Here is an 18,838-nt window from a genome sequence, read left to right on the forward strand (position 1 = left end):
ACAACAACACAACAACAACATTTCAGAATAATTTGACTGCCATAAAAATGTAGGCTTCTGATTTGGGTGAAAACTGGGCATTTTCATTTTGTCCACACTTCAAGATAAGCAATGAGGTTTGTACAGTGGGTGAAAACTGGGCATTTTTACACACACACACACACACACACACACACACACACACACACACACACACACTCTCTCTCTCTCTCTCACACTCACAAGGGCACAGACAAACTTATGTAATCATGGTACTACAATCTTTTATAAAGAATATGGCGTGTGTGTGAAGGGAGGGGGGGTCTCACCTGTCCTCCCTTCCAGTCTGCAGGCTGAACGTGAAATTCTCTCAAGGCGCTGTTCCTGAATACAGCTATGTACCTGTAAATCATGACACGTCCGTTACTCAACACTGTGCGCCAAACAAACAAACAATACAGCTATGTACCTGTAAATCATGACACGCCCGTTACTCAACACTGTGCGCCAAACAAACAAACAATACAGCTATGTACCTGTAAATCATGACACGCCCGTTACTCAACACTGTGCGCCAAACAAACAAACAATACAGCTATGTACCTGTAAATCATGACACGCCCGTTACTCAACACTGTGCGCCAAACAAACAAACAATACAGCTATGTACCTGTAAATCATGACACGCCCGTTACTCAACACTGTGCGCCAAACAAACAAACAATACAGCTATGTACCTGTAAATCATGACACGCCCGTTACTCAACACTGTGCGCCAAACAAACAAACAATACAGCTATGTACCTGTAAATCATGACACGCCCGTTACTCAACACTGTGCGCCAAACAAACAAACAATACAGCTATGTACCTGTAAATCATGACACGCCCGTTACTCAACACTGTGCGCCAAACAAACAAACAATACAGCTATGTACCTGTAAATCATGACACGCCCGTTACTCAACACTGTGCGCCAAACAAACAAACAATACAGCTATGTACCTGTAAATCATGACACGCCCGTTACTCAACACTGTGCGCCAAACAAACAAACAATACAGCTATGTACCTGTAAATCATGACACGCCCGTTACTCAACACTGTGCGCCAAACAAACAAAAAAAGAAGAAAAACTAATGTACGCAAAACAAGGATAGATAAACTATTGAGGTGAATTTTATTTTTTAAACATTTTCTTTTCATTACTTTTATAAATATTTTCAAACTAAATGTTTCTTGTTTTTCTGACCAAACAAAGTGGAAACTATAAGGCAACATCTTGTGAGACTCAAAACACTTGTTGCAATGGGTTTTTTTTTGGTGACAGAGTGAGCAGAGTTTTTAACACGGAGCTGCTGACAATATGACAAAATACAGACTTGCGTCTCTTTGTTTCACAGTACAACACACCTTGGGAAAGGCACATCTGGCGCAAGAATTTTTTTTTTAAAACCCTGTTTTCTCTGACTTTCTGTTCATAACCTCTGTCAGTTTACCCCCATTTTAAGACTCCCTCCTTTTTAAGACCTGATTTTCTCAGATTTGTTGAGGTCTTCTTCTTCTTCTGCGTTCGTGGGCTGAAACTCCCACGTACACTCGTGTTCTTTGCACGAGTGGAATTTTACGTGTATGACCGTTTTTTACCCCGCCATTTAGGCAGCCATACGCCGTTTTCGGAGGAAGCATGCTGGGTATTTTCGTGTTTCTATAATCCACCGAACTCTGACATGGATTACAGGATCTTTTTCGTGCGCACTTGGTCTTGTGCTTGCGTGTACACACGGGGGTGTTCGGACACCGAGGAGAGTCTGCACACAAAGTTGACTCTGAGAAATAAATCTCTCACCGAACGTGGGGACGAACTCACGCTGACAGCAGCCAACTGGATACAAATCCAGCGCGCTACCGACTGAGCTACATCCCCGCCCTGTTGAGGTCTTAACAGGAGGGTTCCACTGTACTAATGTACTCACTTGGCCCATCCCACGACCAGAATGCTTCGCTTGAGGACCAGGATCTGCCCGATGTCAGCCGGCTGTCCCCCCGAGCACTCCAGGGAGTGGTAGCAGTGACCGTTGAAATCCCACACCTGCAAGGTAAGCAATGATGACAAGGATGAGGATCAGGATATAATCCTGTCAGGTTAATTACCCTCATGGAAATTCCCGTTGCTTTCTCTCTGGGGAAAGCAAGCTGCCATTCCGTACGGCGCTACCCATCTTTTAGCTTTTTCCTGCATGCGTATATTGATGTTTCCAAGCCCTGAGACTTTCGCTGTGAACTTTGTGTAACCGAGTGCCGAAACACCACAATCACCTTTGGAGGCGAAGTCCAATCAAACAGGATTGAGAATTTTAGAGCTTATTTCTAAGCCCTATAAAAACTGTTATGCATTCGCAAAGGAATCCATGAACATACAGAGAGACAAAAGCCGCCAGCCCCCTCGCACAAACAGAACTCTACAATCCACAGGTGTTGCCTACTTCAAAGGTGAACAACTCTGCAGAGTCTGCTGTGAAGGGAGACGGTAGTCTCCCTGTCACATTTGGTTCTGTATCGTGTGCATGCGAGCATATGGGGGTGTTCAGACACCAATTAAGGAGAGTCTGCACGAAGTTGCCTAAGGGAAATAAATCCCTTGTCGAACGTGGGGATCGAAACCACGCCAATTGCGATAGGCAACTGGGATTGAGGCCAGCGCTGCTACTGACTGAGCTATTTCCCTGCCCGTGTGACTTCTGCGTCATCTTTACACACTTGTGAATGTGTTCATCGCTAAAGGCAAGCTCATTTTCTAATGAACACTCACGTCACACATGCAGTTACTTTTTCTGTCCCTCAGACAGCAATCTTCACACATGCACACACACACACGCACACAAAGACAGACAGAAAAACAGACACACACACACACACTCATAAAGACACGGGCAGACATACAGACAAACACACATGACCTTTAAAACCACCTGGATCTTGAACTGACCTTGACAGTGCCGTCGGTGCTGCCGGTGTAGAGGCGCGTCTGACTCTGGTCCTGAGCGAGACAGGTGACCTCGGAGTTGCCGTGCACCTGGTTGAACTGCTTGACCTTTTGACCCGAGTCCACTATCCACATCACCAGCGTCCCCGCCTGACACACGCTCACCACCTGTACCAAGGTCAAGGTCAAGTCACTGAGAGACCGAATTCCAAAATGACCCACAAAGTTTTAAACTCGGTTCCGACTCCCAAACAGTAACACAATCTTCAAGTCCAAATTTAAATTTACCTCCATTAACAAAGGCTTAGATCTTTCATGAAGATTACATTTTTCAGCCTGTTTTCCTGTTGTTGTGTTTTGCTTCATTCATTTGTTTGTATGTTCATTTCATTTTAAAGATAGAAAATACTGTACGAGGTGTTTCTTTTTGTTATGTCAGAAATACATTCAAAGGATTTTCCTGATCAATCATTGCAATTCTCAAAAACACAAATATACACTAAATGTTGTGTGTACACATACTTTAGTGTGTGTGTGTGTGTGTCAGTGTGTGCGTGTGTGTGTGTGTACGTGTGTGCGCGTCCCTGCGTGCGTGTTTAAACACAAAGAAATAATGAAGTGTACATTTGGCAATACAGTGAAACCTCCCCCCCCCCCCCTTTTTTTTTAAACCTTGCTTTTTCGGATTTTCTGTTCATAACCTCTGTAAATATACCCGCATTTTAAGATTCCCTCCTTTTTAAAACCCGATTTTCTCCACTGTTTGGAGGTCTTAAAAGGGGGTTCCACTGTAGTCTCAACGGTCGTCATTATTGACATTGTCACACCAGGGATCATTATTGACATTGTCACACCAGGGATCATTATTGACATTGTCACACCAGGGATCATTATTGACATTAAGTCACACCAGGGATCATTATTGACATTAAGTCACACCAGGGATCATTATTGACATTGTCACACCAGGGATCATCATTGACATTGTCACACCAGGGATCATTATTGACATTGTCACACCAGGGATCATTATTGACATTGTCACACCAGGGATCATTATTGACATTGTCACACCAGGGATCATCATTGACATTGTCACACCAGGGATCATTATTGACATTGTCACACCAGGGATCATTATTGACATTAAGTCACACCAGGGATCATTATTGACATTGTCACACCAGGGATCATTATTGACATTGTCACACCAGGGATCATCATTGACATTGTCACACCAGGGATCATTATTGACATTGTCACACCAGGGATCATTATTGACATTAAGTCACACCAGGGATCATTATTGACATTAAGTCACACCAGGGATCATTATTGACATTGTCACACCAGGGATCATTATTGACATTGTCACACCAGGGATCATTATTGACATTGTCACACCAGGGATCATTATTGACATTGTCACACCAGGGATCATTATTGACATTGTCACACCAGGGATCATTATTGACATTGTCACACCAGGGATCATTATTGACATTGTCACACCAGGGATCATTATTGACATTAAGTCACACCAGGGATCATTATTGACATTGTCACACCAGGGATCATCATTGACATTGTCACACCAGGGATCATTATTGACATTGTCACACCAGGGATCATTATTGACATTGTCACACCAGGGATCATTATTGACATTGTCACACCAGGGATCATCATTGACATTGTCACACCAGGGATCATTATTGACATTGTCACACCAGGGATCATTATTGACATTAAGTCACACCAGGGATCATTATTGACATTGTCACACCAGGGATCATTATTGACATTGTCACACCAGGGATCATCATTGACATTGTCACACCAGGGATCATTATTGACATTGTCACACCAGGGATCATTATTGACATTAAGTCACACCAGGGATCATTATTGACATTAAGTCACACCAGGGATCATTATTGACATTGTCACACCAGGGATCATTATTGACATTGTCACACCAGGGATCATTATTGACATTGTCACACCAGGGATCATTATTGACATTAAGTCACACCAGGGATCATTATTGACATTGTCACACCAGGGATCATTATTGACATTAAGTCACACCAGGGATCATTATTGACATTAAGTCACACCAGGGATCATTATTGACATTGTCACACCAGGGATCATTATTGACATTAAGTCACACCAGGGATCATTATTGACATTAAGTCACACCAGGGATCATTATTGACATTGTCACACCAGGGATCATTATTGACATTGTCACACCAGGGATCATTATTGACATTGTCACACCAGGGATCATTATTGACATTGTCACACCAGGGATCATTATTGACATTGTCACACCAGGGATCATTATTGACATTGTCACACCAGGGATCATTATTGACATTGTCACACCAGGGATCATCATTGACATTGTCACACCAGGGATCATTATTGACATTGTCACACCAGGGATCATTATTGACATTGTCACACCAGGGATCATTATTGACATTGTCACACCAGGGATCATTATTGACATTGTCACACCAGGGATCATTATTGACATTGTCACACCAGGGATCATTATTGACATTGTCACACCAGGGATCATTATTGACATTGTCACACCAGGGATCATTATTGACATTGTCACACCAGGGATCATTATTGACATTGTCACACCAGGGATCATTATTGACATTGTCACACCAGGGATCATTATTGACATTGTCACACCAGGGATCATTATTGACATTGTCACACCAGGGATCATTATTGACATTGTCACACCAGGGATCATTATTGACATTGTCACACCAGGGATCATTATTGACATTGTCACACCAGGGATCATTATTGACATTGTCACACCAGGGATCATTATTGACATTGTCACACCAGGGATCATTATTGACATTGTCACACCAGGGATCATTATTGACATTGTCACACCAGGGATCATTATTGACATTGTCACACCAGGGATCATTATTGACATTAAGTCACACCAGGGATCATTATTGACATTGTCACACCAGGGATCATCATTGACATTGTCACACCAGGGATCATTATTGACATTGTCACACCAGGGATCATTATTGACATTGTCACACCAGGGATCATTATTGACATTGTCACACCAGGGATCATTATTGACATTGTCACACCAGGGATCATTATTGACATTAAGTCACACCAGGGATCATTATTGACATTAAGTCACACCAGGGATCATTATTGACATTGTCACACCAGGGATCATTATTGACATTGTCACACCAGGGATCATTATTGACATTGTCACACCAGGGATCATTATTGACATTAAGTCACACCAGGGATCATTATTGACATTAAGTCACACCAGGGATCCAGTCTCCCTGCACCCACCTGGTTGTACACGTTGTTGTACAGCCCCGAGACAACGGGCTTCTCGTGACTCATGATGCGATCCTTGACCTCCGTCTTCATGTCAAGGACGGTGATCTGATAGTTGAAGGTGATGAAGAGCCGATTGCGTTCCTGGCCCTGACGATCTTTCCCCTCATCGTAGAACAGCGTACTGTACACTGTGGAAACAATAGGATCAGACTGCATTACCCACTCCTGTGTTAGTCGTGCTCTCCTCTGAGTCATCTCACTTCATGATTCAAGCTTTGAGCCAAAGTTAGGGTTAGGGTTTGTCATGTTTTAATAGAATGATAATATTTAACTGCACTTGGGTTAGTGTAAATCACACACACACCCTGAGGAACATGACGGTGAGTCTCTGGACATCCCCCGATTCCACACCTCACTATCTACCCTCTTGCGCCCCCCTCACACACACACAGACACACACACGCCCATAGATCTTCAAGCCCCTTAGAAAACATGCCATACTCATCCCTTCTCTCCCCAGCCACAAAAAACCTGCCATTCCATGCACCCTACACTCCCAACCAACACACCCCATCCCCCCTGACCCTTTACCTTCAGGTCCCTTAGGGAACCTGCCGGCTAGCCTCTGGTTGCAGATTTGGACTTGTATCCCCCCCCCCCCCCCTACCACCCCCTTACCTTCAGGTCCCTTTTGGGAACATACCAGCCAGTCTCTGGATGCAGACTTGGAGCTGTACAACCCCCCTTCTTCCTCCACCCCCTCTCCCTTCCCTCCTCCCAAACACCCAACCTCCCTCTCTCACCCCCAACCCCCCTCACTCTTTACCCTTCCCTCCTCCTTACCTCCAGGTCCCTTGGGGAACATGCCGGCTTAAGCCTCTGGTTGCAGATTTGGACTTGTATCCAACTCCCTTCCCTAATCCCCAGCTTCCCTCCCCCTCCCCCCTCACCTTCAGGTCCCTTGAGAAACATGCATTCCTGCAGATCTCTGGGTGCAGACTTGGAGCTGGATGCCCCCAACCCCTTCCACCACCGCCTCTCCCCTCCCTCTTCCCCCCCCCCCCCCCTCCATTTCCTCCCCCTCACCTTCAGGCCCATTGGGGAAGATGCCGGCCAGTCTCTGGATGCAGACCTGCAGCTGGACGTCCCCGTGCTTTCACCACCCCCTCTCCCTTCCCTCCCCCACCCCACAACCTCTCTCCCTTCCCCCCCCCCCCCCCCCCCCCCACACCTTCCCCCATACCTTCAGGTCCCTTGGGGAAGATGCCGGCCAGTCTCTGGATGCAGACCTGCAGCTGGACGTCCCAGATACGCAGCACCTTGTCCTTGGAGAAGCTGATGAGCTGCCCGCGATTCTTGATGAACTGCACCTGGATCACACTGGTCATGTGACCCCGCAACACCTGGAAGACAGGTATGGGGTAGAGGTAAGAGACAGGTAAGTAATGTATAGTTGTCTGCTTTTTACATTTTGCATCGGTTCGGCGTGTTTGTGCACACACGCGCGCCTGTGTGTGTGTGTGTGTGTGTGTGTGTGTGTGTGTGTGTGTGTGTGTGTGTGTGTGTGTGTGTGTGTGTGTGTGTGTGTGTATGTGTGTGTGAATGCACATGCATTTTGTCTTTTCTTTCCCCCTATATTTAGTTAAAGTATTTCTTTGTTTCGTTCCTGTTTTGCATAGTTCTGTAATCCCTGAGACATAAAATACACAAACACAGACAAAGAGACACTGACAGACAGACACAGCTACAGACAAACACTCGCACAGATTTAGAGACACGCATGTGTACACACACACACACACACACACACACACACACACACACACACACACACACACACACACACACACACACAAACACATGCATGCACACACACAAGCATATGGGCACACACAGACACACACACACACACACACACACAAACACATGCATGCACACACACAAGCATATGGGCACACACAGACACACTCACACAAACGCATATCAACTCACCCCATTTGGCTTGAAGACAACGTAGGGGTTCCAGAGACACACATGGTTGTTCACCCCAGCCGTCGCTGCACAAAGATGTTGTTGTCAAATTAGATTACAATTATTCATTTCTTGTTTTATTTAGCGCTATGAGAGTATAATGAGAAACTTACAGATGTTAGTCTTTTGAGGGTATACTGCATCCTCAAAGTTAAAAATAGAAATCACTTACACAGACAAGCACACACATACATGTATGCATTCATACACACACACACATACTTGCAATTGCATACACAGACAGACAGACAGACAGACAGACAGGTGGGCAAGCAGGCAGGCAGGCACACACACATGCACCCTAACGCAAACACACATGCGCACCCCCCCCACACACACACACACATACAAACACACTCTCTCAAACCCCCACACACACATTCACAAATGCACACCCCCCCCACCACACACACATACAAATACACCCTCTCAAACCCTCACACACACACACACACACACACACACACACACACACACACACACACACACACATATATAAACAGCCTATAATTCACCCACACTCACACATAACACAGAAACACAACTCACCGATAAGATTCAAGTGATCATTGTAGTCAAATGAATTAACACCCTGGGCCACGCTGAATTCAAACCTACACAACAGAACAACCAAACTTCCTCTTCAAAATACACTTCTTTACAGCTCTCAATCAATCAATCAATGAGGCTTATATCGCGCATATTCCGTGGGTACAGTTCTAGGCGCTCTGCAGTGATGCCGTGTGAGATGAAATTTTATACGGCCAGTAATTGCAGCCATTTCGGCGCATATTTACCTTTCACGGCCTATTATTCCAAGTCACACGGGTATAGGTAGACAATTATAAACTGTGCCTAAGCAATTTTGCCAGGAAAGACCCTTTTGTCAATCGTGGGATCTTTAACGTGCACACCCAATGTAGTGTACACGGGGGGGAGTTCGGACACCGAAGAGAGTCTGCACACAAAGTTGACTCTGAAATAAATTTCCGCCGAACCTGGGATCGAACTCACGCTGACAGCGGCCAACTGAATACAAATCCAGCGCGCTACCAACTGAGCTATATCCCCGCTCTCATACAACAACAACATATTGTCCAAAGCAACACAATTTTAAACTGAAGTTCACATTAAAAAAACATTTGAATGTTTCAAAAAATAACAAATCTTCAGCTGCTTTTTGAACGAGCTTGGTACTTAAAAAGCTGGACATGTTCAGATCATTATGAGAACTCAACTTCCTTTCCCCCATCCCCATCCTGCCCCCCCCCCCCCCCACCACACACACACACATATCAGGGTAGCCTCTTCTCACCAATTGTTACCCCGTGGCACTGTCAATAATATAAAAATTATGAGACAGCTGTGTGTATGAGGAACAGGAGCACTCACGAATGTTATGGACAAAATTAGTTTTTTTAAAGTCATGAACTAGAGCAAAGGATGTTTCGTAGCTTACAAAAAACCCAGATTCATTCTGTTCTGTCTTCTTCTTCTTCTGCGTTCGTGGGCTGAAACTCCCACGTACACTCGTGTTTTTTACACGAGTGGAATTTTACGTGTATGACCGTTTTTTACCCCGCTACGCCGTTTTCGGAGGAACGTTCTGTCTTAGTTTGACGATTTCAAGCTTCAGAATGCACAGCGACACCCCGGCCCAGCTTTGTGGGAATTCAACTTGGGAAAATATCAGATCTACAGAAACTGTCAGAGTCTTTAGAAAATAACTGGTTATGCTTTTGTACTTTGTAAACATATTTCATATCCACAACTCTCAAAATGGACAAATCTGCCCTTTTGAACTGCCTTCTTAGTAAAAAATTAAAAAGTGTGTGGTGCAACTTAAAAACTGCCTTTTTCCAAGCACTCCCACATACATGGTCTGTAAAACAAATCAGCTACGGCACAGCACCCATGATATATTCAGGCCATATTCCATTTGAAGGATAATGGTGTACTCACTTTCTCTGGATCCCTTTCTTTTCAGGTTGCTTCCCCCTGTATCAGAAATACACATGATGAGCTTCACATTTCTTTCCTGCAAATGCACTGTTGTGACAATAAATGGAAGTTTGCCTTCTTAGTTCTATAATAAAGTACACTGTATGATGCACATGCAGTCAAAGTGATTTCTTGGAAGATGCCAAGATCATCACAAATAAAGAGAACCATTACTTGGATATGCCGTTGCAAGTGATAGAATTGATTTTAAATGTCAGAAACATTGAAAACACTTGTGAGATTTAACATTTATGGGCAGCAGAAAAGAGAACACAAAAAAGAGAGGTATGAATACAAAGCTTACACACACACACACACACACACACACACACACACACACACACACACATGTATGCAGGCATGTTCACAGGTAAGCACACACAAACACACTCACATATGTATGCAGCACGCAAGCACACACACTTACATACTTTTAAGTAGCCAAGGTCTGATTGAAATTGGTGTGTTGTATTTCCATCCACCCATTAACACCCATAAACGCACACCAATCCCCCACACACACACATCCATCTACTTCCCACCCACACACACACAGACAGAAACACACTTTGAAGTAGCCATGTTTTGATTGACACTGTTGCGTTCGCCCATCCACCCATACCCACTATCACCCACCCACAAACACACACATACTAACATGCGCACACCAACACACACCCATACAAACACACACGCACACACCCACCCACACACACACCTATCCATTCCCCCACCACACCAACACACACACACACACACACACACACACACACACACACACACAGGAACGCACTTGGAAGTAGCCACGTTTTGATTGACACTGGTGTGTTTTTCCATCCAGCCGATGACCACAGCGTTGGTGGTGGTGGTGGCACAGCTGATAAAACACTCCAGGTACTGTGAGTACCGCACTGTGGAGAAGAACCAAAACTGCAATTATCCAGGATCAAATCACACACACACACACACACACACACACACACACACACACACACACACACACACACACACACACACACACACACACTCACAGTGATGAAAGTGAACAAAGAATGCCCCACCAACCTTCTCTGATCCACTCCCCCTTGCCGTTCTCTCTGTGCGCCTCGTACTTGGCGAAGGCAGCGTTCTTGTATTTGCCCGACACGATGTCATGGAGGTGCACGTTCAGACAAGGCTCTGCACACACCAATGGCACACACATCAACTCCACAGTCATCCAACAGCGTCGCACATTATAACATACATGTACAGTGGCACTAATGGTTATACTAACGTGGAATTTTACGTGTATGACCGTTTCTACCCCGCCATTAAGGCAGCCATACGCCGCTTTCGGAGGAAGCATGCTGGGTATTTTTGTGTTTCTGTAACCCACCGAACTCTGACATGGATTACAGGATCTTTTCCGTGCGCACTTGGTCTTGTGCTTGCGTGTACACACGAAGGGCGATAAGCCACTAAGCAGGTCTGCACATAAGTTGACCTGGGAGATCGGAAAAATCTCCACACTTAACCCACCAGGAGGCCGCGGCCGGGATTCGAACCCTCAACCTTCCGATTAAGAGGCCGACGTCTTACCACCCCGCCACAGCGCCCGTCACAGTGGTACTAAAGGCTACTAAGATTTTGAGTGGATGCCAGCTGTTTTTTTAGCTAAATTCTGATTGAGTTTGTACATGCTATGTGAGAAAGAGAACTTTGCCGGACACAGGAGAGAGAGGACGTGTTTTGTTGTTGTGAGATCCACCAACCGAGAAGAGTTCATTGCACATTGATCTTCTTCTTCTTCTGCGTTCGTGGGCTGAAACTCCCACGTACACTCGTGTTTTTTGCACGAGTGGAATTTTACGTGTATGACCGTTTTTTACCCCCGCCATTTAGGCAGCCATACGCCGTTTTCGGAGGAAGCATGCTGGGTATTTTCGTGTTTCTATAACCCACCGAACTCTGACATGGATTACAGGATCTGTTTCGTGCGCACTTGGTCTTGTGCTTGCGTGTACGCACGGGGGGTGTTCAGACACCGAGGAGAGTCTGCACACAAAGTTGACTCTGAGAAATAAATCTCTTGCCGAACGTGGGACGAACTCACGCTGACAGCGGCCAACTGGATACAAATCCAGTGCGCTACCGACTGAGCTACATCCCCGCCCGCCGCGCTACATGACACGAAAGAAACACCTTGGGACCAGACAAAAATGTCCCCTACATGACATGTGGTCTGTCATGACAGTTAGATTGCGATCAAGATAATAAATAAGGGAGAACAGGTGGCCTTTCATCTGAGGGGCCTTCCATGGCAGGTTAAGCACTGTGCCTGTCGGAGCAGTGTGTCTAATCATGTATGTTTTGCATGTTTACTTTCAACTGATGACTCCAGTCACTAATTAACAAAACTTTTGATGCAGCATTTTGGTTCGTATAAATGACTTTGCTGTATCAAGGTAAGAACTGTCTATGAACATGGTTAAAATTGGAAGATCTACTGCCTCAAACACATTACTGAACACAGAAAAAGAAATACATACAAGCATGTCTAATACTAATACCTCTGATGCTTTTATGATACTGCAAGCAAGTCTAACATCAAGCTAAAATTTTACCTGGACAAACAACATAAAAAGCTGCTATATCTCTGAAAATCCACATTAAGAGTTATGCAAACAACATAGCTAGAACAAATTGATTTTAAGACAACAAAATGACATGCAATCTTGCTACTGAAGCAAGAAGTTAATGCGCTAGTCTATATACAAACAAACTTACAAAACATCAAATGTGCAGCGTGTGATGCGTTGTGCTAAGCTTCTCTTCTTCTCCCTTTGTCATCCTCATCCCCCTATATAACGAGTACCCTAACCCAGTCATGGTTTCGTCATGAACACACTCTCCCCCCCCCCCCCCCCCCCCCCCCCTCACTCCTTAATTCCCTGTATACACACACTCCCACACACAGTCTCCCTGAGGAGATTTCTCTCTCTCTCTCTCTCTCTCTCTCTCTCTCTCTCTATCTCTCTCTCTCTCTCTCTCTCACACACACACACACACACACACACACACACACACACACACACACACAAACTCGATCTCTCTCTGTCTCTCTGTCACCCATTCTCTCTCTCTCTCTCTCTCTCTCTCTCTCTCTCTCTCTCTCTCTCTCTCTCTCTCTCTCTCTCTGTGTCTGTCTGTCTGTCTGTCTGTCTGTCTTTCTGTCTGTCTGCCTGTCTGCCTGTCTGTCTGTCACTCTCAAACGCACACAGACATACACAATCCACCAGCATGAAGGTCCACCTTATAATAGCTGTACCGGGATATGCTGCAGTCACAAACTGTCACACTCAAAACTAGCTCTGTGCACAGAACAGCCACAGTGGAACACCCTGTAACACCTCTGACATCTGACAAATGCAGGTCTTAACAAGTCGCGTAAGGCGAAATTACAACATTTAGTCAAGCTGTCGAACTAACAGAATGAAACTCAACTCACTGCATTTTTACAGCAAGAGCGTATACTCGTAGCATCGTCAGTCCACCGCTCGATGCAAAGGCAGTGAAATTGACAAGAAGAGCGGGGTAGTAGTTGCGCTGAGAAGGATAGCACGCTTTTCTTTATCTCTATTCTTTTTAACTTTCTGAGCGTGTTTTTAATCCAAACATATCACATCTATATGTTTTTGGAATCAGGAACCCACAAGGAATAAGATGAAATTGTTCTTAGGCCAAAAAAAAAAATTGTCTGTTTAGGGTAACATGACCAAAAAAAGTAGGGTCGGTAGGTAGGTAGTTTTTTTTGTTTGTTTTGTTTTGTTTTGTGTGTGTGTGTAAATTCACTTCTTATATTTGATGAATACATGTTTCAAAACTAACGTATAAATAAAACAGAGAGAAAGGGAGAGAAAGAAACGCCAAATGTCTCTTTTTAGCATTTTTACCTCTTTTTTTTGTTTTTGTTTTTTAAATCAAAAAAAAGTTTTTGGGTCGGCGCCAAATCGATAGGGTCGGTCGGGTTATCCTAAACAGACAATTTTTTTTTTTTGGCCTTAAATCGATTTCAAAAATTTTATTTTAATAATAATTTTTATATTTTTAATTTTCAGAGCTTGTTTTTAATCCGAATATAACATATTTATATGTTTTTGGAATCAGAAAATGATGAAGAATAAGATGAACGTAAATTTAGATCGTTTTAAAAACAAATTTTTTTTTACAATTTTCAGATTTTTAATGACCAAAGTCATTAATTAAGTTTTAAGCCACCAAGCTGAAATGCAATACCGAAGTCCGGCCTTCGTCGAAGATTGCTTGGCCAAAATTTCAATCAATTTGATTGAAAAATGAGGGTGTGACAGTGCCGCCTCAACTTTTACAAAAAGTCGGATATGACGTCATCAAAGACATTTATCGAAAAAAAGAAAAAAACGTCCGGGGATATCATTCCCAGAAACTCTCATGTCAAATTTCATAAAGATCGGTCCAGTAGTTTAGTCTGAATCGCTCTACACACACACACAGACATACACACGCACACACACACACATACACCACGACCCTCGTCTCGATTCCCCCTCTATGTTAAAACATTTAGTCAAAACTTGACTAAATGTAAAAAGGATGGAGTCTTAAAATGGGGGTACATTTACACAGGTTATGAACAGACAATCTAAACAAAAGAGGGGTCTTAAAGGGGGGGGGGGGGGTACACAGCAGCTGTCTCTAGAGCTGCAAAATCACTGTATAACAAACACAACAGCATGCATGACTAGGGTGATTGACACCAACAACAATATTTCTGTCCTAAAGCTATAGCTAGCCACAAAACAAACTATATGAGCTTAACCATGCATGTGCATGCAAACGTGGGGACATTGGAACCCCCCCTTTTAAGTCATCTAAACAAAATTAATCTGAGACAATCGGGTCTGGAAAAGGAGTGAATTTAAGAATCACGAAGAGGATATCGGGAAAAAAAGCCAGGTCTCAAAAGAAGGGGGCGGGAGTGAGGGGGGGGAGGGGTGGGGGGTTCCAAAATTGGAAGGGTGGGGGTGGGGGGGGGTTGCATCATCTTTAAAGCCAAGGTGGACTGCGGAGGATGCCGTGGGAGATGGGGAGGGTGGAGGGACCACTGCGAAAAAGAGATAATCTTTTCAATTTCCCTCTCTTCACTCTTCTTTTGGGTGTGGGGGTGGGAGGGGTTATGTTAGAGGGGGGTGGGAGGGGAGGTGGGGTTGAAAGGGGGGTAGAAGGGGGCGAGGGGGGGAGGGAGGGAGGGAGGATGGGTTGATGTTATGGGGGTAGTGGGGGGGGGAGGTGGTGGTGGTGGAGGGGAGATAGATTGGAGTCGGGATGAGACTATTAGTGCTAACTTGCAAAAGCTGATCAGTTCTACCTAACAACGATGACAAATAACCTAGTAAACTACAGATGCATAGAAAAGTCCACTGGTGTCTACCGTCTTACTCACCTTGCCACGCTGTGAAAGGCAAGCACAGAGAAACCAGCACATCAGTCAACAATCAATCACCACACCATCCCATCATTAGTCCCATTAACCACACACATTATCAATAACCAGTAGAGTCCTCAGTTAGTCCCATTAACCACACACATTATCAATAACCAGTAGAGTCCTCAGTTAGTCCCATTAACCACACACATTATCAATAACCAGTAGAGTCCTTAATTAATTAGTCCCATTAACCACATACAGTATGAGTAATTAGTAGAGTACTCAATTAGTCCCATTAACCACGGACAGTATATCAGTAACTAGCCGAGTTTATGAAAGGTTTTCATCAAACTTGAATGGGTTTTTGAAGCACAGTCCTTAAGTCTGTGAAACGATTGTGCTCACTACAACAGATCTATGGAATGAGGCTTTTACATTGAGTAAGACCACCCCTCCATTTTGACACACTATACCACAAATCAAGATCCCGATTTGTTTCTGTTCAGAGGTGGATATTTTGTTTTGTTTTTTTGTTTCTGATGAATAATTAATAATAACCAAAATCTCACTCTGCATAGCAAGCTTCCAGGCTGGGGAATGTTGGTGCATGTTCAAGTGGAGGAGGGTGTAGTGTCCTCAATCTGAAACTGGTTTCTGTACCTGATAGTTGTAAGCCAGTGATAATGTAGTTCTACTAGATTCCGGTATTAAGGCAGACCCGGTATTAAGAGAGACAAGATGGCTGCACGATTATCCATGTAAACAATGTACCATACCTCCAAAGAAAAGAACCCTTACAGTTTTCTGAAACACACTAGCTGTGTTAGTACATGTTGTATGCGTGTGTGAGAGTTCCACCTACACACTACACTACACCACTACAGAGGGATGGCCTTATCCCATGTAAAAAGCCTGGACACATCTGAGATGGTGTATCGTTACATGATAAGGACTGCATGTGCCTTTCAGAATGAATCAAGTCAAAAATGGAATGCTGGCCAAGAGTGAAGTGCTACTCACGTAAAGGTTTTATCAACAAAGAAACAAATTGATTCAAACCATAAAAAATTGTCATGTCAGGTAACAGTTGCACAGAATATGTTATCTATTACACCACACACTATGTTATCAGATGTTACCCTCAAACACCTGTGCTCCAAAAATAAATTCTGTGCAAGTTTCACACACAGCACACACAAAAAAGAAAGAAAGGAAGAAAAGAAATTGAGCAAGAGAGAAAGAAATTAAGAAAGCATCAAAGAAACAGAAAGAAAGAACAAAGGAAATCAAGACATAAAGAAACAAAAAAGAAATTTAGAAAAAAAGAAGATTCAAGGAAGAAAGCACACACACAAAAAAACAAAAAACAAAAAAGTTTAAAAAATCAGAGTTTTCATTCCATTTCAAGGTCACTTCAAGGACACCAGTAAATTGACCTTCACCTTGTTTCTCTCCAGCAGGGGCTGGGGGGCGCTCAAAGAGAGCGATGTTTGCAGAGTTGAAGAAGAGGATGTTTATGTAGCCCCCCACGTCTCCCCACACCAAGATGGCTTCGTTAGCATTGTTGGGGTTGGACCTGCAAATGCAAAAAAAAACCCAGTGTTTTCTTCTTTGACGAACCTGCTGAAATATAAGATTTGTTTCTATATCTAATCTTAATATACCACACCTCACTCTTGCCTAACCCCAGGTGGTTGGGCAATATCGTAAGGTATGGCATCACATGTACTGTGCAACATTGTTTTGTTCTGAAACAGCACCTGACAATTCCAGTTCATTTTTATCATGTTCTCCGAGCATTTCTCTGCCTTCCCTTGGAACGTAGGATAACAAACATGTCATTCTTAACCCTGTATTCTTTTTTTGCGAATCGTGTGTGTGTGTGTGTTTGTGTGTGTGTGTGTGTGTGTGTGTGTGTGTGTGTGTGTGTGTGTGTGTGTGTGCACATGTGTGTGGTGTGTGTGTGTGTGAGTGTGGTGTGTGTGTGTGTGTGTGTGTGTGTGTGTGTGTGTGTATGTGTGCACTGACCAGTAATCCAGACAGAGAGGTGTGTACGACAGGTCCTGTACTTTGTACTGACAGTTGAACTCTACTTTGCTGCTAAGGTCGTAGATAGCTGAAACAAAATCAACACTGAGAGTTTAGCAAGGACACAAATATCAACCTTTCACCTCTGTTAACATTTAATTACTGTAGAAATCCAAAATTCAACAGTGAATAACACATTTGCTTTTTCCTTTCCATTTTGTTATTCAGGCCTGGGAATGAGTAAAAGTGGTTTGGTCGTACTGACGGGAAAATGTTGCGTTTTAAGCATTTTTAAGGGCACACGGAGGCTCTTTTCTTACACAATTAGAGAAGGACTTCGTCGTATTTACGACGAAAGGTGTATCATTCCCAGGCCTGGTTATTGTTCCACTACTGGGAAATTCGCTGCACTTTCTCCTAATGAAAAGGTAGCAGCAAAGGAGTGGCGCCACCTATGCAGGTGTGTGGTGTTTATACAGTGGCACCCCTCTTATAAGACGTCCAACAAAATCAGGTCTTAACAAGGAGGGGGTCTTAAAATGGGGATGTAGCTCAGTCAGGGCGGGGATGTAGCTCAGTCAGGGCGGGGATGTAGCTCAGTCAGGGCAGGGATGTAGCTCAGTCAGGGCGGGGATGTAGCTCAGTCAGGGTGGGGATGTAGCTCAGTCAGGGTGGGGATGTAGCTCAGTCAGGGCGGGGATGTAGCTCAGTCAGGGCGGGGATGTAGCTCAGTCAGGGCGGGGATGTAGCTCAGTCAGGGCGGGGATGTAGCTCAGTCAGGGCGCGCGGGGATGTAGCTCAGTCACTGTATCCAGTTGGCCGCTGTCAGCGTGAGTTCGTCCCCACGTTCGGCGAGAGATTTATTTCTCAGAGTCAACTTTGTGTGCAGACTCTCCTCGGTGTCCGAACACCCCCCCCCCCCCCCATGTGTACACGCAAGGACAAGACCAAGTGCGCACGAAAAAGATCCTGTAATCCATGTCAGAGTTCGGTGGGTT

At 44.3% G+C, this 18,838-nt stretch overlaps 1 protein-coding gene across 1 annotated transcript in view; it reads right to left on the reverse strand.

Annotated features, from left to right (window-relative positions):
- The window catches only part of LOC138949981 (cilia- and flagella-associated protein 337-like), a 65,264-nt gene that overhangs the window by 28,848 nt on the left and 17,578 nt on the right, over positions 1-18,838 (reverse strand). The window contains exons 7-18 of the mRNA XM_070321763.1: positions 17,841-17,928; positions 17,255-17,388; positions 11,429-11,542; positions 11,157-11,274; positions 10,325-10,360; positions 8,912-8,976; positions 8,324-8,388; positions 7,575-7,734; positions 6,341-6,519; positions 2,969-3,133; positions 1,956-2,071; positions 309-381 (exon numbers count right to left, since the gene is read on the reverse strand). Coding sequence (XP_070177864.1) covers positions 309-381; positions 1,956-2,071; positions 2,969-3,133; positions 6,341-6,519; positions 7,575-7,734; positions 8,324-8,388; positions 8,912-8,976; positions 10,325-10,360; positions 11,157-11,274; positions 11,429-11,542; positions 17,255-17,388; positions 17,841-17,928 — 1,313 coding nt within the window. The remainder of the gene's footprint in view (positions 1-308; positions 382-1,955; positions 2,072-2,968; positions 3,134-6,340; positions 6,520-7,574; positions 7,735-8,323; positions 8,389-8,911; positions 8,977-10,324; positions 10,361-11,156; positions 11,275-11,428; positions 11,543-17,254; positions 17,389-17,840; positions 17,929-18,838) is intronic.

The sequence above is a fragment of the Littorina saxatilis genome, linkage group LG16 (genome assembly GCF_037325665.1).
Source record: "Littorina saxatilis isolate snail1 linkage group LG16, US_GU_Lsax_2.0, whole genome shotgun sequence".
Taxonomy (NCBI): Eukaryota; Metazoa; Mollusca; class Gastropoda; order Littorinimorpha; family Littorinidae; genus Littorina; species Littorina saxatilis.